Source organism: Candoia aspera, chromosome 3 (genome assembly GCF_035149785.1).
Source record: "Candoia aspera isolate rCanAsp1 chromosome 3, rCanAsp1.hap2, whole genome shotgun sequence".
NCBI classification, from domain to species: Eukaryota; Metazoa; Chordata; class Lepidosauria; order Squamata; family Boidae; genus Candoia; species Candoia aspera.
In genome coordinates this window covers 103,532,230-103,558,670 of record NC_086155.1, presented here as the reverse complement: position 1 = coordinate 103,558,670, position 26,441 = coordinate 103,532,230, and the positions used below count along the sequence as shown (strand labels likewise).

The 26,441-nt window shown below is 39.5% G+C and overlaps 1 protein-coding gene across 1 annotated transcript; it reads right to left on the bottom strand.

Moving 5' to 3' along the window:
* Window positions 1–403: 403 nt before the first annotated feature.
* STX6 (syntaxin 6) lies at window positions 404–24,377 on the bottom strand. Its single transcript, XM_063298454.1, has 8 exons — window positions 24,132–24,377; window positions 19,981–20,150; window positions 19,380–19,474; window positions 14,556–14,618; window positions 12,834–12,956; window positions 11,879–11,985; window positions 10,341–10,435; window positions 404–4,912 (listed from the first exon to the last, which is right to left on the bottom strand). The coding sequence occupies exons 1-8, from the start codon at window positions 24,164–24,166 to the stop codon at window positions 4,836–4,838; spliced, it is 765 nt and encodes a 254-aa protein (XP_063154524.1). The 5' UTR covers window positions 24,167–24,377; the 3' UTR covers window positions 404–4,835.
* Between the last annotated feature and the right edge of the window lie 2,064 nt (window positions 24,378–26,441).

Here is a 26,441-nt window from a genome sequence, read left to right as displayed (position 1 = left end):
TAGGTGGGGAGACACCTAGAACCCAACAATTGAGAGAAAAGACACCCCCTCCACCTCTATGAGCTGTTCCTGGCATCTGGTCAATGTCCTTTCAATCCAGCTGAATGAGAAGGTAACTCTGTTCTCCTTTTGTGAGATCTTCAAAGGCAGTAATGAACAGGCAACAGTAATTACCAATTTAAGCCAAACAGTAGAAGAGAAAGTAGTAAATTGGCTTAAGCAGCATTGTATACCCCTCATCTTGCAAGACCTCACAGTCACAATTCAGCATTACTGTACTGGGAACAAGCTTTTTCTGCTATAGTCAAGAAGATAAAGGCCTCATATACAAGAATGCGCATCTGCTGTCTACTACTGCTGGTAGTGTCCTTGGACACACCAATTATGCCTGACCATTCCTGGAAAACCTGCATGAATATACTTTATTGAACTGTTGGGATGTACCTGCTTGTCCCTAAATTCTATTACATGACACAACTCTCAGGATTTGCATATTTAAAAGCTACCAAGCAGAGACACCATGTCTGAATTAGAGGCCACTCATATGCCTTATTTTTAACAAATGGAAAAAGACATTTCCATAGCAAATCCTTAAGCAGCCACCTTCACAAATAAAGGAATCTGGCACATCTCTGCAGTGAAAGGGGCCGAATGGTATCACATCCAGAGTACAAATCCCGCAAAATCTGTCATTAGGGAGTTGATACGGAAGAGGCACTGACACTCAAAGCCTGGAATGATGTCATTGTCCCAGTTTAGTAGTGCTTATTGCAAGTTATATTTAAATGACCTGGCACACAATCTGGAAATGACCGTATCTTTCTAAAACATGTTGTCTTTTTTCCTATAAAATCCATGTTCACTCCAAACACAGAAAATTAAAACAATCATTTTCTTAGGAGTGGGTCCATTTATGCTGTCATCTTTTAGACTAATCAGTTTGCATCCTCTGTTGTGGAAGCACCTGCAGCAATGAAGCTTTGTCCTCCTGTAGAAGTGGCATGGGATGAAGATACTTCTTGTTGTTTCTCAAAGCAGCACTTCTAGCCTTTTATCTCAAAAGAGTTGTTTCATGGAATTTAGTTCAAAACAAAAACCCGGCTTGTTCTGAAGTAGCAGCCGTGCCAGAATTGTCCAGATATACAAAGATTCCCTTTGTTATAGCAGTACTGAAAAGGTAGCCATTCAAAGGAGGACATTCAGAGTTACAGAGACTTTTGTTAGCTCAATACTTTCCCTCTTTAAAGAAGTGTAAGGGGGTGGGGCAGAAGAGAGATTAAGTACAAGCATGATTTCAAGGCAAAAGCCACATAATTGACACAAGCACAGCATTGCAGAAAGGTGGAGTGTCAGCACTCCCTTGAAAATATTAAGAGCTTGAGCATTACAAAAAAAATTTTTTTTAAAAAGCATCCAAATATTCTGATGATACATGCTGCAGAATGTTAAAACACAGCTTTGAACTAGGTTCAATTTTTATTACTGACTAAAAGTGAGTCTGTAACATATTTTTAAGTAATGATTAAGAAAGTACTCAAATTTTAAACCCAATGCCTAGAGAACGTTCAAGAGATCATGTCTAAAAGCATTGTTTTCCAGACAGATTTACTGCAAGACACAGGCAGTTGGAGTAAGGAATTAAAATTATGTGAGTGAAGGGGAAATTATGGCAACTAAATAAAATCACAGACTTCCTATCTTCAGGGAGCCCTCTCTAGGGAGGGCTTTCTTAATGAGAAACCTCTCTGTGCCTGCTAGGGAAGCCTGACAATAGGTGTGCTATTTTGGTCCTGCAAGAATCCATATGACCACTAGCTGGCAATGAAGAGTGAGTTTTCTATTTGTTGCCATCACATGATTGTCCGGAGTATACAGCTATAGTACACTCTAATGCTGCACAAGCTTCTGGAACACATGTAGCATTGAACAGTATCATGGAATCACACTCTCTTGATTTCACTTCTCTATTTATAGAGAAATTTGCATTGAAGTGTCTCAATTGGCTTTCAAGATATCCTATTCTTTTTACCTATTCAGAGGAAACACTGAATATCTGTCTAAATTCTCTGCTCAGGAGGAGTACTCTGTTGTTCTTATTGATTACTTTTCTGGGAGCAAAGAAAGTGAGGTAGCAGCTATGACTCTACTGAGCTTTGTCTCAATCAACTTCTAACTACCTCATCAGAATATGGAAATTAATTAAACCTGACAAGAATCTGGAATCTTTAGTCTAGGACCAAAGAATGGCCTGAGGGGTAGGGGAGAGAGATCTGTATCTAGAAGGAAACCACAGTTGTTGGGCTCTTTCACATGCTTCTGAACCAGCAGGTCAATAAGAGATGGAAAACTGGACCTACAATGCTCCTAGCTGTTCAGACAAACACTCACCATGACATGAAGAAATCAGCACTTTCATATTGGGAATACATAGGGAGATCAGAGACCTCTCCCACTCAAAAGCTGGAAGAAACATGTTTTCAATCCATGTATTTCCACCCAAAGTCAATTTAGCAATTGCAGTACTGAAATAATGTTAGACATGTAATCAATAAAACTTCATACAAACTAAATGCGGCTTCCTAATTAGCCTGACACAAACATCAGAACAGAAAAACAAGAACCCATAGGTTCTATGTGCTCAGATAAAAATCTTCAGATAATTAAGATCTTACAAAATAGTGGGGATACAATATATGAATCTCATTGGTGGTGGGGAACCGTAGATTTCACAGGGTGCAAATTAAACCGAGCTTTTGACAGCAATCATTGTGCTGGGCCTTGACAACTTCTAGCATGTGGGTTTCTTAAAGGAAAAGAAGTCCAAATGAGACATATTAATGCCTAAAAGGATTTGGCAGGAATCCAGGATTTCCACTCCTAGCAGAATATGCAAAAAGGAACCACAAAAAGCAGCAGGGTGGGCTTACCACACTTTGAAATTAGTGAAGTACACACATTACCTTCCAAAATATTCCCTTTTTGCCACCATGAAGTCTAGACAGAACATTCCAAAAGTTCATACCAGATTCATTTTTGAAAGGAAGTGATGATCTTGTAGAGTTCAAGTAAACCACCTTATGACAGAATCAAGGGAAATGGAGCTTCCTCTACCTGTTATCAGGCCTTAGTGGGGAAGTGTCCAGAGATAGGATCTAGGAGCAACCATGATCCTATCTCTTTATTAGTCTGCAGTAATTCCACCCCACTATCAAAATGGCAAAATAATGGCAAAATTATTCTATCATCAAAGGACTGGAATGCTTCCATATTCTTTTGGAGCGCAGTTTGCTATGCACTTTTAAGTTTTGAAAACATTAAAGGAGCTGTGCAACTTTGTTTCCTTGTGTGCTTGTGCATCCAGGAGAGGATATATTCTCCCCAAGACGTAAACACAAGACAGAAAGAAGAGGCACTGATTGATCAGAAGCCATTTCCCCCACGCCTGCATTTAAAGATTAAATTTTGACAGCTACTGAAACGAAAGTCTCTTATTTTTTTCCCCCTCATTTGTCCAATTGTGTCCAATTCTCGAAGACTGCCTGGGAAAGTCCCTGCAGTTTTCTTGGCAAGGTTCTTTGGAAGCGTTTTGCCATTGCTTCCTTCCTAGGGCTGAGAGTGTGTGACTGGCCCAAGGTCACCCAGCTGGCTTTATGCCTAAGGCAGGACTAGAACTCATGGTCTCCCAGTTTCTAACTTGATGCCTCAACCACTACATCAAACTGGCTCTTAAATTAGCAGAACCCAGATGGAAGCTTCTCTTTTCAGAGAGCTGATAATCAAAGCCACAAATATTTCACACTCCCTCTCCCCAAAAAGTGCAAGTTTTTAGTAACTACAGTATGCCTACTGACTTTTGCTTCCATACTGCAACAGAACTGAGATTACAGCTCTGAAAAGAAGAGTCACTACAGCTGTCTGATGTATGACAACACAGACATGCACAGATTTTGCTTATGGCTTGTATTAGCCTGCTAGGGCCAGTCTGCCTCACTGAAGCAGAACTGAATTCCAGTCCAATGCCCAGACTTGCTGTGGCTCTATTTGCCATTTGCCCTGCTTCCAGGAGTACTGAGGCTGACTTTAGTTTTGTTTCAGCAACACATACAGGCCTGTAGCTTTCCTCCCATTCTGCCTGTGTAGCTTTCTACTGTTCTATTTAACATTATTTAGCATTACAACAATGGGCACAGAATTATGTACCCTTGACATTTTCAAGTGCACAATCCCGTTCTGGAGAAAACAAATATTCACAGTGTGAGTTCAGTGGCTGCTCTTACTGGCCCTTTGCCTCCTTTAAAGATCCATGATTATTTGGCAGGCAGGGCTGTGTAAAAGGCCTGTGAAAGGAATCTTGTAGGCAATGGGATAGTTTCTGCAAGATCTGCTTGTGTGTGAGTGCACACGTATGTGTATGCTGGTTTAACATTTCCAAGAGTCCTGTTATGATAAGCAGACGAAAGGCATCTGGTGGCTCATACCTGCAACAGGATGGAAATGAGATCACACACCAGTTTCTTCCATTCTCAACCACCTGTCCCATAGTAGAGCATTGGGAAAAAAAAGAGCCCATGTCTCAACCCAGGGAGACATTCCAGTGTTAGCAGAGTTTGGGTGTATGCGAATGGTCCATTTCTTCCTTGAGCAAGATGATTATGATCATGAGAAGAACCACCATGAGGACAGAGTGTTATGTCACTGATATCCATCCACAGCAGAGCACAGTATTAAACTCTCATAAGGTGTTTTCCATGATGAGAATTCTCTCTGGTGGACAGCAAGAGTGTCTGAGATGTCTGCACAAAAGGAACTCAGAAAAGAATTTGAGCCCCAAACTATCACAGCACAAAAAATAGAATAAGCACCACCAGAAGGATAACAAGGAGGATGATAATTGCACACCACTGTCTTCGATCTGCCAGTAAAAAAATAAAGAGGAAGAGAAGTTAGTTCTAGACTTCCCAGAGATGCTAGGTCTTTCCATTGAGAACAGTGCTAGAGTTAAATTAGGGCTAGGGGGAAAAACAGCAGTAAGAGAAACCATGGTGTTAAGGGAGATCTTTCGCAGAACAATTCACTTAGATATTGGCAGATGCACCACAAACAAGTCACTCCTTGATGTATCAATTCCCTTGATATATCAGAGTGAATGGGCACTGAGTCCTGGATCCACTGTAGCTGGTGCTGTATCTAGAGAGTCTGAGAAGGAATCCTTTTGGGCCATGACTTAATTAAAACAACAATAACATCTTATCGAGACCAATCAGCAAGAGGAAGATTTCTTTTCCTCTTTTCCAATGTTCTGAACAATTAAAAGATCCTTTTAGAGGAGTATTTTTCACACTTACTCCACTGTGATCTGCCAGAGAATCCCTGTGTTTCAGGGATAACTGAGGCACATTTAAATTTAAACACTTCAGATAGTTCACTATCACCCCAAGGAAATGACACACACTCAAGCTCTCCCCTGATATCCAGAGCAGAACAAAACTACTGGAAGAATCATTAATATTTTTTTCAGTTATAAAACTTCCAAGAAATTCAAGAAGTTCCATGGGATACCCTTCAAAAGCCACTGATCTGTAGCATCTCCTCAGCAAAAAGTACAACTTTTTCCTCCCACCACCCCACCTTTTGCTCCAGATTGGTCTTATTGGAAGATGGCACTGAGATGTTGCTTATAGTATCCCTCAACAGAGAAAGTGTTAAAAAACCTGGAAACTTTGCAGAAATGATAATGTAAAGATTATCATGTTCATATTATGCTTACTGGTGCAATTAAAAAAGTATCTTGTTTCTAGGGCTGATCTAAGGGTACATAAACTATTGTTTCGCCATACAATTGGAACAACAAGCAGCTATCAAAGACCTCTAAAGCCATCTCACATATCTCTGAAATCTACCTCTTGATATACAGCTAGTGAATATCCCAAATTGGCTTAATGTTAGAAAGTAAAATAACCTAGGTCACTTTCAGCCTAACAGCCTTGCATATGGTCTCCAGAGATCTCTGTAAATTGTTAACTATTCTAATGGCAGTATTTAAAAAAAGGGAAATATTAAATGTGTAACTGGAGAGTAGACAGTAAATTCTATCCTGGTCCCACTCACTATTTTTAGGCATGTGTATCCTGGCATGCCACCACTCTAGAGCAGCAGGAATGAACAATTAAACCACCAAGAGTGAGATCCATAGTTGTTTGATAGGAGATACTTTTTGATCACAGGGAGGTTTGTTGTTGTTTATTCATTTAGTCGCTTCCGACTCTTCATGACCTCATGGACCAGCCCACACCAGAGCTTCCTGTGGGTCATCAACACCCCCAGGTCCCCCAGGGATGAGTCCATCACCTCTAGAATATCCTCCATCCACCTTGCCCTTGGTTGGCCCCTCTTCCTTTTGCCTTCCACTCTCCCTAGCATCAGCATCTTCTCCAGGGTGTCCTGTCTTCTCATGATGTGGCCAAAGTATTTCAGTTTTGCCTTTAATATCAGCCCCTCAAGTGAGCAGTCTGGCTTTATTTCCTGGAGTATGTGTCCTAACAACCAGGAAACACACTGAGACAAGGAACTGGTTTCTAATATTTATTGCTAGTACTTAACAGGAATCCTAACAAACTGAAGAAGCGTGGGGAAAACCCAGACATATAACCCCCAAGGGTTAAGGCGGTCCCGATCTGTGTCTCTTTGAATGGCTGAACAATTCATCAGTGCTACGCATGCGCTTGACAGTCTGGATAGGAGCCCCCTGCTCGCCATCCTTACTCATGACAGTATGGACTGGTTTGATCTTCTTGCAGTCCAAGGCACTCTCAGAATTTTCCTCCAACACCACAGTTCAAAAGCATCGATCTTCCTTCTCTCAGCCTTCCTTATGGTCCAGCTCTCGCAGCCATATGTTACTACGGGGAACACCATTGCTTTAACTATGCGGGCCTTTGTTGTCAGTGTGATGTCTCTGCTCTTAACTATTTTATCGAGATTTGTCATTGCTCTTCTCCCAAGGATTAAGCGTCTTCTGATTTCCTGACTGCAGTCAGCATCTGCAGTAATCTTCGCACCTAGAAATACGAAGTCTTTCACTGCCTCTACATTTTCTCCCTCTATTTGCCAGTTATCAATCAAGCTGGTTGCCATAATCTTGGTTTTTTTGAGGTTTAGCTGCAAGCCAGCTCTTGCACTTTCTTCTTTCACCTTCATCATAAGGCTCCTCAGTTCCTCTTCGCTTTCAGCCATCAAAGTGGTATCATCTGCATATCTGAGATTGTGAATGTTTCTTCCAGCAGTTTTAACTCCAGCCTTGGACCCCTTAAGCCCAGCACGTCGCATGATGTGTTCTGCATACAAGTTGAATAGGTAGGGTGAGAGTATACAGCCCTGCCGTACTCCTTTCCCAATCTTAAAACCATCTGTTGTTCCATGGTCTGTTCTTACTGTTGTTACTTGGTTGTTATACAGATTCTTCAGGAGGCAGACAAGATGACTTGGTATCCCCATACCGCTAAGAACTTGCCACAATTCGTTATGGTCCACACAGTCAAAGGCTTTAGAATAGTCAATAAAACAGAAATAGATGTTTTTCTGAAACTCCCTGGCTTTTTCCATTATCCAGCAGATATTGGCAATTTGGTCCCTAGTTCCTCTGCCTTTTCTAAACCCAGCTTGTACATCTGGCAATTCTCGCTCCATGAATTGCTGAAGTCTACCTTGCAGGATCTTGAGGATTACTTTACTGGCATGTGAAATGAGTGCCACTGTTCGATAGTTTGAACATTCTTTAGTGTTTCCCTTTTTTGGTATGGGGATATAAGTTGATTTTTTCCAATCTGATGGCCATTCTTGTGTTTTCCAAATTTGCTGGCATATAGCATACATTACCTTGACAGCATCATCTTGCAAGATTTTGAACAGTTCAGCTGGGATGCCGTCGTCTCCTGCTGCCTTGTTATTAGCAATGCTTCTTAAGGCCCATTCAACCTCACTCTTCAGGATGTCTGGCTCTAGCTCGCTGACCACACCGTCAAAGCTATCCCCAATATTGTTATCCTTCCTATTCAGGTCTTCCGTATATTCTTGCCACCTTTTCTTGATCTCTTCTTCTTCTGTTAGGTCCTTGCCATCTTTTTTTGATCATACCCATTTTTGCCTGGAATTTACCTCCAATGTTTCTAATTTTCTGGAAGAGGACTCTTGTCCTTCCTATTCTATTGTCTTCTTCCACTTCCGCGCATTGCTTGTTTAAAAATAATTCCTTATCTCTTCTGGCTAACCTCTGGAATTTTGCATTTAATTGGGCATATCTCCCCCTATCACTGTTGCCTTTTGCTTTCCTTCTTTCTTGGGCTACTTCTAGTGTCTCAGCAGACAGCCATTTTGCCTTCTTGGTTTTCTCTTTCTTTGGGATGTATTTTGTTGCCGCCTCTTGGACAATGTTGCGGACTTCTGTCCATAGTTCTTCTGGGTCCCTATTTACTAAGTCCAGTCCCTTAAATCTATTCTTCACCTCCACTGCATATTCCTTAGGAATATTAGTGAGCTCATATCTAGCTGATCTGTGGGTCTTCCCTAATCTTTTTAGTCTGATCCTAAATTGTGCAAGAAGAAGTTCATGATCTGAACTACAGTCAGCTCCGGGTCTTGTTTTTACCGACTGTATAGATGTCCGCCACCTTTGGCTGCAAAGGATGTAGTCAATCTGGTTTTGGTGTTGTCCATCAGGGGAAGTCCATATATAAAGCCGTCTCTTAGGTTGCTGGAAGAGAGTGTTTGTTATGCACATTGAGTTGTCTTGGCAAAATTCTATCAGCCTATGTCCTGCTTCGTTTTGTTCTCCCAGGCCATGCTTACCTTTAATTCCAGGTGTCATTTGACTGCCCACCTTAGCATTCCAGTCTCCTGTGATGAAAATAACATCTCTTTTAGGCGTGTTGTCCAGTAGGTGCTGCAGATCCTCATAGAACTGCTCTACTTCAGCTTCTTCAGCATCTGTGGTTGGGGCATATATTTGGATCACTGTGATGTTAGACGGCTTGCCCTGAATTCGAACTGAGATCATTCTATCGTTTCTTGGATTGTATCCAAGCACTGCTTTAGCCACTTTACGATTAATTATGAAGGCTACTCCATTTCTTCTGTGGTCCTCTTGTCCACAGTAGTAGATCTGGTGGTCATTTGATGTGAAGTGGCCCATTCCAGTCCATTTCAGTTCACCGACGCCCAGAATGTCTATCTTTAATCTTGACATCTCACCAATAACCACATCCAATTTGCCCTGGCTCATAGATCTTACATTCCAGGTTCCAATGGTGTTGATCCTTAGAACATCGGATTCGCCGTTCACCACCAGCACCGTCGGCCGCTAGCCGTCCTTTCGGCTTTGAGCTAGCTGCGTCATCACGTCTGGGGCTAGTTGAACTCATCCTCTGTTCCTCCCCAGTAGCATTTTGACCATCTTCCAACCTGGGGGTCTCATCTTCTGATGGCATACCGACATATCTCTGGTTGTACTGATCCATTTAGTTTTCACGGCAAGAATACTGGGGTGGGTTGCCATTACCTTCCCCAGGGATCGCATTTAGTCTGACCTGTCATGACCTTCCCGTCTTGGGTGGCCCTTCACGGTTTAGCTCATGGCATCACTGAGGTGCTCAAGCTCCAGCACCACGACAAGGTAACAATCCTTTGCTGAAGCACAGGGAGGTACTTCATGCATATTCAAAACAAATCCTTTCAATACCAGACTCGTTCCTGGCTATGAACTGTTCACCATGCCTGACAATCTTTAGACTGAGGATAAGAGCATGTTGCATCTTTTTCTGGACACAAAAAGTTTTCGTCATTGCATGAACTAAAATGGCAGCATTTTACTTTTTGACCAGCATTTTCTATTATTTGCTGTTTGTTTATTACATCAATTTATATGGCCATTCATCTCACAGATATAACTGGGCAGCTGACAAGACATTAAAAGCAGTAAAAAAAAGTTTATCAATAAAACATAAAAACTTTTAATGGATACCAAGAATAAATGTAAAACGGTCAACAGGACAAGGCTTGAGCCACCTAAACTTACGACCCTTCTGTTCTGAAGCACATCCAGGTCTTCCATGCTTTGCAAAAGTGGCAGGTGCCAATATAATCTCTATTTTTCTATTTTAATTTTCTATCTTCTGACTTTAAGGTTGCACTTTTATTTTCCCACACAGCACAAGCTTAGCAGGTCTGAGACAAGTAGTTTGGGAATGATACCCACAAAAGATGTGGCTGCTGAAGACTATCTTGCTATTCATGAGGGAAACATTGACATTTGGTTACACGTAGCTGTTAGATGTCAGGCTACTTACCACTAGTCATATGGGACACTTTTGCAAGTTTCTTCATAACATTATCTAGTCGTGACTGAGTGCTGTCCAGCTCATGAGAGAAGTCATCCAACATGCTGCAACCACAGGAACAGGGCACTGATTATGGTATGGACGAAAGCCATTTCCTCACTAGCATTTTGTAGCATCGCCTAACACTATTCCTGTGTTCATTACTGATACAGCAGTATAAACTGAATGATGATGTAAGACACTTGAGGCCCCTAGGGAAACTTTGAAACCTCACATAAGAAAAGGTGGGCAAAAGTTTGTTACAAAAAGTTGAGACTTAATAGAGAAGTGGGTATAATTTGGGAGAGTCTTGGAAGAGTCTATCACTTCTCTTCTCTCTCTTTCAGTTACCACCTTCCCCACATTTTCCCCTTCCAACTAGAAGTTACGTAAGAAACATGTAACTGCCTCCCAAAAGTATTTGTAATGGTAGGGATACATAACCCTTTCCCATTTCAGCCATTTGTCTGCTCATTACTATTCTTCCATCTATTGGGGTAATAAGCAGGTACATTCAAGAATATCTTGTCTTCCTGGTGAATAGAAGAGCAACAAGGGTAGAGATGTTTTCAAATGGAAAAATAATTTCTTAGTTCATACTGGCATCTTCCTATCCCATAACTATTTTTATTTTCTAAAACTTGTTTATATACATAATCTGGAAAGTAACTGGCATCACAAAGATACAGACTGAGGAGCAGTATACATGTTTGTGTTTGAACGCTAATCTTTCAGATGAAATAGAAAAGCAATGATCTTGGTTTTTAAGCATAAAGTTAACCAGACAGCATTGGATTACAGTAATAGACTACTGAAACCCTCTAAGAAAATATACTGTTCATTTGAGCTTATTTTTGAGAAACTGTGTCTCCAGAAATGAAATAATTTATCATTCTAAATGGAAGATTTCATTAGTAAATTCCCTCTATCTGCATGACTATTTTTTTATCACTGTCTACCACATCCAAGAGCTTTCAAATGAATAGTTTCTTTGAGTTCCATTTGTTCAACCCAAAACTTGTTTTAAGGATGAAGGTCAAGCCAAAATGACTTTGCTTTCACTGTTTGGTATGTACAGATGAGGTGGACTCATGCTGCTGATTACACTTCACAAATACAGCAAAGTAAATGAGACTAAATATTTAGCCTTCTCAGTGAACGCCAGACAACTCATAATATTCTGCTCTAGATAAGGAAGCTAACCATTTTTTGAGACAATTTTTTAAGCTCAACCTCCATTCCACCCCATCCCACTGCTGCTGAGCCGAGCCGAGCCAAAACAAACTAACCTAGGCCAATTATTTTTGGTGCAGGGTAAGGAAATAAATTTCACCAAAGATACCATCATGCATTTACTCTTTATTTCTAACAGTGGCTATTCATACATCCTAGGGAAGATTGTACATGAAGTAGTCAATACAGTAGTGGGATTTGTTTCAACTGCCAAGAAGGCTGTTAATAAGAAATTTATATTATGCATACATGGATTCCATGTGCTTAATACTCACACAGCTTGTTCATCCAATTCCCCTCCAATGCGCTGGGACATATTCTTTAGTACTCCAATACTGCCAGAGACCAGCTCCAACTGTTCATCCTGCTGATCGATGATTAACTGGAACCCAGAACAGAGAGTTGGATGAGGGGACAGGAAGACAGAAAAGTTTTATGTAGTTCAAATTATGCATTGACAAGATAATTGGCTTCTGACTGCAAAATGCTAATTTCTTCTTGAGTATCCAGAGACTGCCTTGAAGAAAAAAGTTCATCTTGCCATTAAAAATGACTGAAGTCCCCCCTCAGAAGCTCTCTCTTTTTAAAGGATATAGCCTACCTTACATGCCTGCCCAGATCTCAGAGGAAAACTGAATTCCTTCAAATTTTCCTTTGTGCATGATCTATCTAGACTCTCAATAATACTTTTTACTTTAATTTGGTATGAGTTATTGATGAACTGGAGAATGACGTGCAAAGATTCAGGGAAGGGGCTTCCTTGCCCTTGGCCAGTTCACTGACATGGGAACTTGCGTGCATGTGTGAACCCTGAGAATGTGTGTGTATGTGTAAGAGCGGAGCATCCTGATTTCTATGTCTTCGTACAAAGTAGAAAAAGTTCATTCATACTTGCTATTGGCACCAAACTTGTGTGCCTCCCTGGATTTCCCTTGGTCTTCATTTGGATACTGTGTCAGGTTGTGTACGTGGGATGAATATACCACTGGCCACCCCCTGACACATTTTGAGAGAGAGATACTCTTATCACCTCGGAGGCAACAGAGTGCCTGTTACCATGCTCACGGTCACCTCCTGACCCCCCTAACCTGAAATACAAATGTGAATGTATACTGTGAATCTCACCTATTTCTTAGAGACTGTGAGATATCTGGGTGAAAACCTCATCTAGAAATCCCATTCTATAAGTGGCTAGCTGAGTCTTTGCACCGATAGAAAGATGCAAACTACCTGCTGCTGCGCTTGTTGCTCTTCAATGAAGTGTGAATTTGCAGACTGCAGTTCTCGATCCAAGCGGCTGTATTTATCAGCCCCAGAACTCCAGCTGTGAGTTCTACTTTCTCCCAGAAGCACCTGCATAGGAATAGGAAATACATGGCCCGTTATTGCATGTTGTTGAAATTGAACTCTTGCAAAACATGGGTGTTGTTTGTCCAAAAACACTTGGCTCTCTGTCATCCTCAGTTTTGATTCTATACGGGCTGGCACTTCCCCGAAGCAGCGGATCTGATACTTGAGGGTTCTCCTGGATTCACAGCTTCTGCTAGATTTGCAGGTAGAAACTAAGACTAGGAGAGCCTTTGCCCAGCTTTGACTGGTGCATCAGTTGCAGTCCAATTCTGAGTAGGTGGTCTTGGTGACAGTATCTCATTCTCTCACTACCTCTAAGTTAGACTACTGCAACATGCTTAAATGAGGATGCTTTTGAATATTATTCATAAGCTGCAATTGGTGCAAAATGTGGTGGCCCGCCTATTGACAGGTGAGAACAACAGCTACTATAGCTGCATGACAGAAGCTGCACTGACTTTCAATTGGCTTCTGGATTCAATCAAAGTGTTGCTTTTAATAACATAAAGCCCAAGGTGGCTTGCCTCCCAGGTATCTACAGGAGTCTATCTTTCAGGAGAACCATCCACACATTCCAAGAAGGGATTTTTAAGCATCTCCACATCTGAGAAGTTGGGGGGCAGGCAGAGACAATGTTTCTCTGTGTAGCCCCTTCCCTTTGGAATAACATTTCCCTGAAGTGGTTTAGTTGGCACTCACCTTGCTTTTTTTTTTAGAAAGGCCACTAAAACAGTATTAGCAGAGCTTTTAGCTTATGACTGTCACCACCAGGTATCAGTGGGGAGTGCTGTTTGTTTACTGAAGTTTTTAATTATTATCAATTGTGTGGATTTTTTCTTCTTTTTGTGCGATTGTTGTACCCCATTCAGTCCCTACTAAGGGGGATGGGCTATAAACATTGTAAGTAAACAAACCCACTCTGTTATTTTAAACTGTTTTATTAACTATTTTAATTGTATTTTTTTTATTTGGAAACCTCCAGGGTGTGGAGAAAGCCCTGCTAATTTTAACCTACATTTGGATCTTAACTTTGCTGTTCCAGAGCTATGACAGACCCAGAACAATGTGAACCTGCAAGATTTGGCTATGATTTTCAGAAGATCTTGTACCTGCAAAGTTTAACATGTTCAGGCAATACTTGCTTAAGAACAGGATTCTGTTTATACAGCCTTAAAAGGCACACAAATAGGAGTTCTCTGTTCACTTGAAATCCAGTCAGGCACTGTCTTGAGCTCTCAGTAAGTGCAGGAGAGGCTCAGGGAACTGACTGGCTTACCAGAGTCTCTTCGCCACAGCAAGAGAAAGGTGCTGTTGCCCCACACAAACCCATCTTTCACCAAAGCTATGTCTGTATTTGGAAATTCATGGTTTCTGTCTTCAGCAGCTCCATCATTCACATTATCAATCTGACTAACAATAATTCCCCCTTTCCAATAATCTAGGGGGAAAACATGAACCAAGCCCCGTATGCCCTCTGAACTAAGGGAACTTCCCTTTTAGATGGGTGGCTAATGTTACAACTGAACACCTAATACAAACACTTCAGTCACAACTAACAAATTCTGCATCCAACATGCAAGGTAATCCAAAATCAGTACTGACCTGCCTGTTTTTCTTTTCAGCCAGTGCTTGAACAGAAGTATTTGACATTTGATCCTTCATATCCTATTGTTTTTTAAAAAAATATAAGTTAGCATAATTGACTGATATGGTAGTTCACTTACTATAAAAGACTTTGTGTGACAAATGTAACTCAACCTAATTGTCTTTTTCTTGCTTTGTTTTCTTTGGGAATGTTAGAGTAACAAAAAGCCTTTTAAGAATTAATTCAGGGTCCATAAGCAGATATTCATTTGCATATTTATTTTAGGGGTCAGACTAAATCTACTGGAAATGGTAACCCAGTATTTTGCCAAAAAACCAAATGGACATTCACAGGACAATATCAACATGATATTGGAAGATGAGCCCTCCAGCGGGGAAGTTATTCAACAAGTGCTGGGGAACAGCAGAGGGCAAGTACAAGTAGCACCAATGTTTATGATGTGGCTGGATTAAAGCCTAAAGGATGTCCAGCTGCTGATGTGGCCAGAGGAAAAATGATGCTGCAAAGGTATCTATATCCCTGGTTCATGGAATGTTGCCAAGTTTATAATCAAAGTAAACTTAACATTGCCAGAGCAAAGACAATGTAAGAACTGGCAACTTGAAATGGACTGCACATCAGAGTTTCAGATCCTTGGTGGAAAAGAATATCATAGAACAGAGGGAGTAGCCAATTAGCCATCATTATTAGCAGAAGGATATGAAATATAGTACCCAAACACAACCCCCCAAATGACAGAATAATCTCAATCTGAATCCAAGGCAAGCTAATCAATATTATAATTCCATGTTTATGCTCCAGCCACAGATGCAGAAGAAATGGAAGTTGAACAGTTCTATGATAACTTGCAACATCTTGTTGAAAGACCACCAAAAAGAGATATCGTAATAATTATAGGACATTGAAATGCTGAAGTTGGAAATGAAATGACATATGGAATAATGGGAGAATGTGGCCTTGGTGTATAAAACAAAGCAGGAGACAGACTAATAGAAAATACAATGTTCATAGCTAATACTTCTTCCAAAACTCTGCGCATGGATGTCACTGGATGGACAAAATCAAATCAATTATACACAAGCAAAGCAAGCAAAGATAGAACAGTTCTATTCACAATCTATAAAATAAGACCTGGTGCTAATTGTGGCTCAAATCAGGAACTCCTTCTTGACAAATTACAACTTTAAACTCAACTCAACTCAACTACTCCAACCAAACACATACAACCTCAGCAATATTCCATATAATTATGAAAATATAGACTTAATAGATTAGAATATATAGACTAGAATACACAACTCTAAGAACTCTGAAGAACTCTTGTGACATCGTTATAGATGGAACAACAACAACAAAATCTTAAAATGCAAAAAGCAAAAGACAAAATGGCTTCTGTTGACATGCTGAGAATAGTTTAAAATGGCACAAAACAAAGGGGCAGCAGAGACAGAGGAAAGTTTGCCCAATTAAAGCCTGAATTCCAGAGAACACCAAGAAGTTGAAGATAACAACTCAATGAAAAGAACAAGAAATTTACTGAAGAAAATTAAAGAAAGCAAGGGAAATGTTTATGGAAAGATATACATGGCAACAAGGCAACAATCTACTGAAAAAAGAATATACAGAGAAGAGGTGACACAAATATACAGAAAAACTCTACAAAAAGCATCTCAAAATTGATATATCTAAAGGTTTGATCATGGAACTAGAGCCAGACTTTCTGGACAATGAAGTTAAATGAACCCTAGAAACTATTTCTAATAATAAAGCTGTAGGAGTTAATGAAATATAGGCAACATCTTACAACATGATACATATAAAATATTACATGCAGTTAGTAAGCAGTTAGGAACATACAGCAGTGGCCAAAGGACAGGAAAATATAAATGTATATTCCAACACCAAAAAAGGTAATACTATGGAATATTCAAACTATCAAATAATTGCAGTTATCCCATATGCTAGTACAACAATGCTTAAGATTTTGCAATCCAGATTTCAACACTACAGCGAACAAAAACTGCCAGATGTAGAAGCCAAATTTAGAAGGGGTAAGGGCATCTAAGATCATCTAAGGGGTAAATGAAAAGAGTGTTCCAAAAAGCTGTCTATTTTTTTACACTGATACTGATTATACAAATGCTTTTGACTATGTTGAATAGCTCTTTTAAAAAGGGCTGTATTGGGCCACCACATCTGCCTATTGAAGAACGGTATAGTGACTGGAAAGCAACAGTTAGAATGCACTATGGAGCATATAGGGAAGAGACTGCACCAAGTCTATATACTGTCCCCTTATTTAACTTATGTGCAGAATATTGCATGAAAAATTCTAGACGGAAATATAAATTGGAAATAAAATTATTAGTAGAATCATCAAGAACCTCAGGTATTCTGATGATATATTTTGATTACCAGAAGCAAGGGAATTACGGAATCTCTTACTGAAGGTGAAAGAAGAGTGAAAAAGCTAGCTTCCTACCCAACACACACACACTCACCAGAATTATGTCAAGAAACAATGCAACTCAATGCAAATAGGTGAAGAGGTTGAAGTAGTAGCAGATTTTACCTGAGCTACTTTATTCTAAGTTCAAATATATACTAGCATGGTGACTCTAGCCACAAAATAGAGAAATGTTTACTGCTTGGAAAAAAGTCTATGGCAGATCTAAACAAATATTGAAGTGCAAGACATAACACTGATTACAAAGGTACATTGTTTTCCCAGCTGGAAATGCTTAATGAATTAAAAAGGGTATCTCTGAATTAAGGCCCTAGAGAAAATTGCTGACAGTACACTGGATTGCAAAAAGAACAAATTATTCAATACTAGATGAAATAAAACCAGACTGCTCATTGGAAGCACTAATAATAAAGCTAAATTTTAAATATTTTGCATATACAGTGAGAAGAGTTATTGCTGTAGAGAAGCACAGAGATGACTTTGGAGAAAATATGCAGGGGCTGTTAATAAAACACATGCTCAGCCAGGAAAACAAGAGATTATGGGAAAGAAACTAAAGACTGCCAATCTTTGACTCTCTGATATAAGAGGGAGGAAAGGGGAAACACTCCCAAGCTTTCAAGATTCTGTTATTATAGCCTATATCAATAAAGTAAAGTTTGGTATTTCTTGCGGTGTCTGTATCCTGACATGGCCTATCTCAAAGGGCTGACAACTAAAGACCTTGATGCTTGGAAAAATCATAGCCAGTTTAAAAAAAGGCTGACAGAAGGCAAACTGGCCAGATAATATCACTGATAGCTTTTGCTTACAAGAACTCAGCAATCACTGATAAAACATCTTGGAGAAATAATGTTCATCAGGTCATAAAGAGTTAGAGGTGACTAACAAATGAGCAAAACCACCCAGATATGAAATATATGTATGAGACCAAGAGAAAGTAGCCATGTCATTGATCAATACTCAAAGTAATGCAAAGATTCCATTAAACAACGTATTACAAAGACTAGCACAAATGTAGCTTCAACACATACCACACAACTACTTAGACACAACAGCTGCCATAGAGCATGAACTTTTATTAATCAGGCAACATCAATATTTGATATTATTGTGTATCTGAAAGATCGGTAATGTTCTAATCTCAAAAATTTCTTACCATTGAACTAACTCATCTAACTCAATCTTTCCTGAACATAAACGTAATCTAATTGCTAGAGCAGTCTTTTCTAAATTACTGCGTGCTACCCTATTCAGCAAGGTAATGAGCAGAATCATCCCATGTGCTTTGGATCTTTTGCAAATCTTCTTAGGGGAGTCCCAAGATTCTTTTGGGTTTGATCAGTCCTGGCAGTGATAACATTATCATTTACAACACTAATTAGCCAGAAATAAGTGTTAATCTACCTTTCAACCTGCTGGAGTAAGGAATATCAGGTGCGTTGTTCAGCAGGTGGGAAGGGAATCTGCCACTGCTAAATGTTACTCTAATTCAGTTATAATTTTAAAGAAATTCCTGGGCTGTAACCTAACAAGCCTGATTGATACGATACTATTACAGGCAAATCATTCCTTGAAAGACAACAATGATGAAACCAAAGCTATTATTTACAATTAATTTATTATACAATAAGGCTTTGTATTCAATGGGTTTGTTCCAGGACATGTTGACTGTAGCCCTATTAGCTGTTTTTACTGTGAAAGTAAAAAACATAGGCAATGTTTTCTAATGATTTCACAGTTAACTACATGCTCCCTTCTTTATTAGCCAAATACTGCTTTTTTAAAAAAAACAAAAACTTAAGGCAGGCATTTTGAGAACTAATGCCACAATCTGGAGACCTGAATGTGCTCCAAAATATCCTTATCTGATACAAATACCAGCACATTGCTTCTGGTACTTTCATGAGTTCTGCCCTATAGTATTGAGGGAATCTACAATGGATTGCCATTGAAGAAAATGTCAAAAATCTTCTTTAGCATAAAGAAAAAGCAGAAAAACTTTATTTGAACTGTATCTTTGGAGTATCTCTCTATTTTTGCTAGTTCAATGAGTTTCAACAGAAAAGCCTCTTGGTACTAAATCCTATCCTTTTGCTGTCTTCATGCCCAAATTCATGTTTTATTAAAACAGAGATAAATATTGTAAGCTATTTTTTATGACTTGCCCTTGAAAACATTGCACTGTACAACCACAATTCTGTTTTTGTTCAAATATAGTAGTTTTGAGAGCTATCTTCATTTTCCCTCTTAATCTCATGGTGAATTAGGGACTGCTATGCTCTAACAAGAGGTAGAATTTCTTTTGCACTGTTTCATAGTGTTGCATCCTCAAGGAACTCAAGAGCCTTACCCTGACCACCTGCCGGGTGCTTGTGATGAAGGCTTTTCTCACACCCAGTTCTGTTGCATCAAGGTTGAATTTACGAGGATTTGCTTCAACAATGCGTTGAGAATAATCAGTTAAGGGAATTACATTTCAAATGCAATTTTTACTTATATATTTTCATGAAACTTTTAAAAATTAATCGTTGCTTCTACACAAGGAAAAACTCATTCTATCAGCATTTTTAGGACTGCTATACTCTGATGACTTGCTTTGTTTCCCATTTTGCAAGATCATGGGCTAAAACCTTACTAACAATGCTTCAGAATTCAATTCTGATGTCTTTTGCTGGCTAGGTGCTTCTTAGAGTTATTAAAAGTATCTTCCTCTAATAATGTTCTACTTGTGACTACAGAATGTGTAAAAGGAAAACAAACATGTGTATATAACAACTTTATATACTATAAATGTATAAGGGTACACATTTCTGGGTTCAACAATTGCTCTAAAGTAAGTTGGGTGAGAACTTTTATTTATTATATTGAATAATTTTATGGCAAACCATTTGGTTGCTTGCCTGGTTGCTATGTGAGTTTTTATCTATTGACCCCAAGAGCACAAAGGATATTAATTGTTTCATCTAAATCTTCAAGATCCCACTCAATACTCCTTAAGTTGTTCCTTAGCTCATTAGTGGTCCAGTCAATTTCTTCTCTTGTGGCTGTTGACGGATCTTGTAAGAGTTCTGTCCATCTCTGGAACAGCCCCTGAGCAGTATTCACTGCCTTCTGAACTTCCCTGGAAGTGAGAGAGGGAGGACAGACCTCATGAGTACCCACATGGAAGACATAATCATATAAACTGTAAGTATCATAATAAGAATTATACGTCTGCACTAAAGCTTCACTTTAAAGACTGGTGTATCAATAAAAAACTGATCCCTCAGCCTGGAAATGAAATGTATGCATATAGCCATTTGTCATGCACATAAAATAATGTGTATGGGGAGTTACAGTCTATAATGGTACATTTCTAGGTTCAATTTGTGTAATTTATTTTTCCTACTGGTATGTATGAAGGGGGAGATTAGATCACACCAACTGGCCTATACCTGTACCTCAAGCTAGCTAAGGAACAGAAAGGACAGATATTTCTAACCCTCTCTCTACTAGACAAAAGACAGTACTGAATGGGTACGAATTATCCTCATGAATTTGGGGGAGGGTCTGAACAGTTTATCCTTCTCTTGTTTTTAAACTCTACAAATATAAAAACACAACCCTTTTTCCAAAGAGATATTTACTACTTATAACCTGTGGCTCACATACATACAAGATAGCTCTTGGGCTGTTTCACTGTTGTTTCTTAACAAAGTTTCTACTAGGCAGTTTGAACTCTTTCTCCTATTTTCTCTCCAATTCTACTGAAGTTTCTAAAGTGGCTTTAAAGTCCTGTTTGAAAACCAGACCAGTAGTAACTAAAATATCTGTTGCAAAGAAAGGATGGGGTGGGGAGTAACAATGCATTGATATCAGATAGACTAGACTATGGCTAAGAAGGAGCACACTGTATATTGTTTTTTATTACAAACAACATGTTGGTGATTAGGCTGGTCTATGACTGTAATAAAGATTGATTTGACATGTTGATGATTCAATATTCTAAGGGCCGATTTTAGACAAATTTGTGTCAGAAAACTCAAATGCTACACAGTGCTTTATGGAGTTAAATCAGATTCCATACTATTAACTTTCTATAACACAGCAGCTGAGACATCAAATCTGGATTTAGGAGGACAAAGATTCCATTGCTTCACCTCTCCAGAAAGGGCAGGGTAAGGGAAAGTGGGTGCTTCAAAGGAAGCCTTAGCTGTGCCCATTTCCAATTCATCTCTTTTCTCTTCTAAGCAACTGTGTTCCTCTATTTTCCTAAGCATTTAATAATTTGAGTGTTCATTTGTTGAAAAATGTTAAATTGATCCTGTCCTTAAACTTTTGATATATTTTGCAACTGATAAAACTTTCAAAAAAATAGGTAGCCCTGTCCTGGAACTAATGTTTCAACTTAATTCATCTAAGTGATGGATTATCTAAAGAAGCAAAATTTTACGTGGTGAAAATTCACTGTACTCATTTTATTGTATAAGATTTTATTGAACATCTTTGTGTAAGATTTTACTGAAAATCTTAAAGGCTAAATATTATTTATCACACATTTTCTGTCTTCGGGGTGTGCTGGAAGGGGCTTATGGGAGTCCCTTGTTAGAAAGCAAAACATCTGATAAAAGTTAATGTGTACAGGCGATGACACAATGCAGAGGAATGCCAAGAAAGGATTTGCTCACAGCAATTCAATCCTATGGAAGGGATTCTGAGTAGAACACACAAGGAAGACCCAAGAGAGGGGGTTCATACCTTGTTACTTAGCACTGTTAAACACCCTCATCTGTTTCAATTAACTTGGTTACAGGAAAAAGAAAGTAACAGAAAAAGGATGACCAAGAAAGTAAAGACTTTTCTCATCCCCCCCTCCCCTTTATGTCTTTGACTAGAGAGACCTTGGTAACAAATTAGAAATAAAAAGAGCTTCTCCAAACAGTTTACAACATTAAAGCCTTTAGTCCCACAAGGACTCATTCAATTAGTTAAAATACTCATAGAATGCCACTTACATGGTAAATGGCTGTTATGCACGTAATGTATTCAGCATGTGAACTAAGGGAACAAAATACAGTACTTTTTGTACAAAATGATATTGCATTCAGTATGGGACAATAATAGTATTTCACAACCGAATATAACTTGTGCAAAGACAACTGAAATTGCAACAAGTCAGTAACTACTATGTTTTACTGCACTGTAGAAAGTTCCACTTGGAAAAATATTATTTTATTGAAAATCAGTGTATCATTTCAAAATATGGACAGAGAAAGTTGCATTTGCTAATTTACATTTTAAGAGACAAAAAAAAACATGTTAACTGTCAATTTGTAATATGCCATTACTTAAATTTCAGAGAAGGTGCTGTATGTCAGCCTATACTGTATGTGAAGCACATCCTCTGCCCTCAAAAGAAAAGCTGCTTTCTTTATTCCATGAGAGGACAGACTGCAGTGCTTAGAAGACACATGATGACCATGTAACCAAATGTTATTTTACTGTTATTTCTCTTAATATATTCCCGCACTTAAGCTTTTGATTAGCTTCCCTCAACCTAATGTTTTTCTGGAGTGTTAGACTACAATTTCTATTATTCTCAGCCAAGACATGGCTGGGAATGGCGAGGGTTGCTGTCCAACACATCTGGAGAGGATCAGAAGAAAAGCTGCTTTCTATAGTAGAAAATAGAAATATTAGAAAGGTTGCTTAAAACTGAATGATGTGCAATCTTCTTGCCTATCCAGACATGTGCACATAGTGTACTCTCTACTTAATGAATTCTAAATATACCTATATTTCTTTCTTACAATAACTTGTATGTATGCTTCAGCTATACGGCATTTGAAGCTTCATTAAATTCAGGCAAAAATATTTAAATGTATATTTAAGTAAATATGCTCCAAAGTTGCATATTTAGGTATGTGCCATTGGAAATTGTCAGAGTATAAAAGTATCTTGTTTTGCAAACAGAAATCTCATAAACCAGGCCTAAAGACAATACAGTAGGACAGGCACGAAGCCACACAATGTTGTAGGATGAAAGCAAGGGTCCCAGTGGAATGATGGTACAAAAAGGCAGTAGCAAGATTTTCTTTCCAGGTTTTAAGGAGAGTTGAGAGGGGGGAAGTGGTCATTTTTAATTCTCTTAAATCCATTTGGGAATCACATTACATTTTGTATGCATTATACATCAAAATGTTAGGAAATCGTTCTTTGATTTTTGGCAACCATACTAGGAGAAGGCTGAGAGGTACAAAATAGGGATTAAGAGGGCATACGAAGCCCTGGCACCACCCTACTCCATAGTGTGGAATACTGAAAGATATACTGTCTCTAGTTATGGGAATATCATTTAACTTTTACCCCTAATAGATAGTCAATAAATCTTTCATTCATACATTCCACCTCTTTCTTTAAGGAAAACTGTATAAAATAATTTGGTATGCCCTGGATCAGCTATTACCCAGTTTTAACTTAGAGAACTCATCTATTTATAGTTATTTTTTCCTGTTTCTACCATTCTTTTTCATTGTTTAAACGTCTCAGTAAGGTGGTCAACTGTATCCATACAAATCTCCACGCTTCATAATACAAACCAATAGATCAAGGAAAACAGAACCAGCCCCCCCACCCCCAATCAGGATTTTAACTACCAATGCTGCAGACAAGTCTGCGCCTGAGATTTTATCATGGTGTTGCTAGATAGCATGGTGTTGGCTTAGACCAAGATTCACCTCTACTACGGAGCCGATCAGCACCTAAAGGGAAGTGACATTTCCTTACAACGGCAAGTACCGTTTTTACAACAGTTTCCCTTTTAATAACCACACATAAACACAAAAGGGGAAAACTCAGCACGAAGCAAGATTACCCTATTCAAGAAAGAGCAGGGAGGGGAACAGGGAAACCCTCAGAAATAAAGACGACGGGTTCACGTCCAAAGCGGTGCAAGCTAAAACTTGCACCATTTCAAAGAAGAGAATCCTTTTTCGACTAAGACCCAGGCCAGAGACAGGCTGACCATCTCCCGGAGGATTAGGCCGGGAATACCACCCACACCCTGGCGAAAACCTCCTCCACCGCACCGCCATCTCCTCCTCTTCGCCGGCTGTCCACCCACCCTTTCACCACAAAGAAGGGGTCCTCCATGGACATGACGCCTGGTGCCCGTCGCCGTGCGGGCTTGGCTCGAAGCTTTCCCCCACGCCGTGCCGAGAGCCTCCCAGGCTGGGCCGCCCGTTCCTTCCAAGACTCGCTCGCTCGCTCGCTCGCTCGCTCCCTTTTATGGGCGGTAGCGGCACCAGCAATGCCCACTCGCCCTGCTCGCTCTTTTTTCCGCTCAGCGGGTTTCAGCACGCAGGGCCATAGAAACCCCGTTCACGCGAGAAGGGAAGGCGACACTCCTTATTGGAGCAGAAGGACGTCGACCTGTCCCCACGTGACTTGGGAACTCAGGAGGCCCCGCCTTCCTGCCAGAGCGTGCGGCCAAATCATATGTTAAAGGAACAGAGGGGAAGGGAGGGGCTTGTAAACGATCTGGGATAGAAGGTGGCCCTTTACCTCAGTTTATTGGGTTTCTGGGACCTGCAGGCAGACTTTTAAAAAGTCTCCTTTCCGAAGGGGTTTGAATGTGATCAAGGGCGTTTATTATTATATTTTAATTATTCATTGCGTTAATATCTTACCTTTTCTCCTAGGGCTTAATAAGGCATTTCTTCCAGTTTTATGACCAGGAGGACAACAGCCCTGTATGGGCTAAGAGAGAATTGCCTAGTGAGTTTCCATGACTGCAAGTGAACATGAATCTGGTTTTCCCCGTGTCCTAGAGTAAGGGAATAAGAGCAGAGACATCACACTGACAACAAAGGTCCGCATAGTGAAAGCAATGGTGTTCCCCGTAGTAACATGGCTGCGAGAGCTGGACCGTAAGGAAGGATGAGCAAATGAAGATAGACGCTTTTGAACTGTGGTGTTGGAGGAAAATTTTGAGGGTCCCTTGGACTGCAAGAAGATCAAACCAGTCCATACTCCAGGAAATAAAGCCAGACTGCTCACTTGAGGGAATGATATTAAAGGCAAAGCTGAAGTACTTTGGCCACATAATGAGAAGACAGGACACCCTGGAGAAGTGGGCTGATCCATGAAATCACAAAGAGTTGGAAGCGACTGAATGAATAAACAACAAAAGAGTAAGGGAAAGGTAATTGGAAAGCCCTTGGGTAGGGCTACCATATTTGCAAATTTCTGGACTACTAGTTGACAGCAAGGAATTAAAGTATCTCTTTTTTACTTTTTGCTGCCCAGTTCTGGTATCCTTAATATTAATAATCTCTTTTTAGATTTTTTTTTCTTGCAAGTTTTATCCTTCATACTGATAATGTCTCTCTTTGCTGACACATAAAACCATGGCTTGTTTAAGCATGGTTTGTTGAATAAACCACAGTCAGCTGACTCATGCAATTAAATCATAAACTGCTTTACAAACTGCAGTGGCTGAGTTCACATGACACACTCTATCATATTTTGACTTAGAGTATTATGCAAATTTAGCCAATATATCATTCCCAACTGCTGTTTTGTAAATAGCTAGCTGCTGTCACTATCACATTCCATCCAACCAGAGGATATTGTATGTATATATGCCCACTAACTCAGGATGATGCTTCTGAGGAAATGGATATAATCTGTATAAGTGTTTCTCAAACGTTCCTGCATTTATGGACCATTAAATAAGGATTAAGAAAATACAGAGACCACCCAAATAAGCAAGCCCTCCCTCCCTATAATTTCATCTATGAGAGCAAGGGAGTTCATATTTTTAGCAAATAAAGTAACAATCATAGTTGTATTTGTCAATACTTTCCCAGCCCCTGCATTTTAAAAGGCCTTTTATGATTGCAACAGTTGTGGTTGCTTTTCTATTGTATGTTTTTACTTTCTCAGCTGTTATCCCTGACTTCAAACTTCGTTCTAATTTTAAGAAGAATTTCCTATTTTGATTATACACTGATTTTACCTTGCTTCACTAAGCTGTGGTTTGTTTAGCTATGGTTTGTTAAATTGGATGGATTTGCCTAACACATGAAGCCATAAATCATGATTTAGAAATCATAGTGGCCTGGTTCAACATCACAATGAACCAAAACCAAGCTATTTTAAAGCTAGCGCAACATGTGAACCTGGTTATTATAAGTTGCATTTCCCCTGCAGATGCTTCAACTGTAGGCTAAGGGAAGAGGAGTGCCTTTTGAATAGCTGCATATTATTCAGCAGATAAAAGCACAAGAGTACTGAGCAAATTTAGATCAGATCAGATTGGGAAATGTGCAAGTGTTGAATAGATGAAAAGTATGTCTAAAAGCATCTATATAAATACTTCAGGCACTTGAGACAAATGTTACAATACTTTCTGGGTTTCAGACACAAAACT

What these genes read in the sequence shown, in the direction of transcription:
- STX6 (XM_063298454.1), bottom strand. Translation starts at nt 24,166, where the DNA reads ATGTCCATGGAGGACCCCTTCTTTGTGGTGAAAGG. An exon ending in CTGAAAAGAAAAACAGGCAG is followed by an intron (nt 12,957 to 14,555) that starts GTCAGTACTGAT and finishes ATTCCTATGCAG; the next exon opens with GTGCTTCTGGGAGAAAGTAG. An exon ending in AGCAACAAGCGCAGCAGCAG is followed by an intron (nt 11,986 to 12,833) that starts GTAGTTTGCATC and finishes TCTGGGTTCCAG; the next exon opens with TTAATCATCGATCAGCAGGA.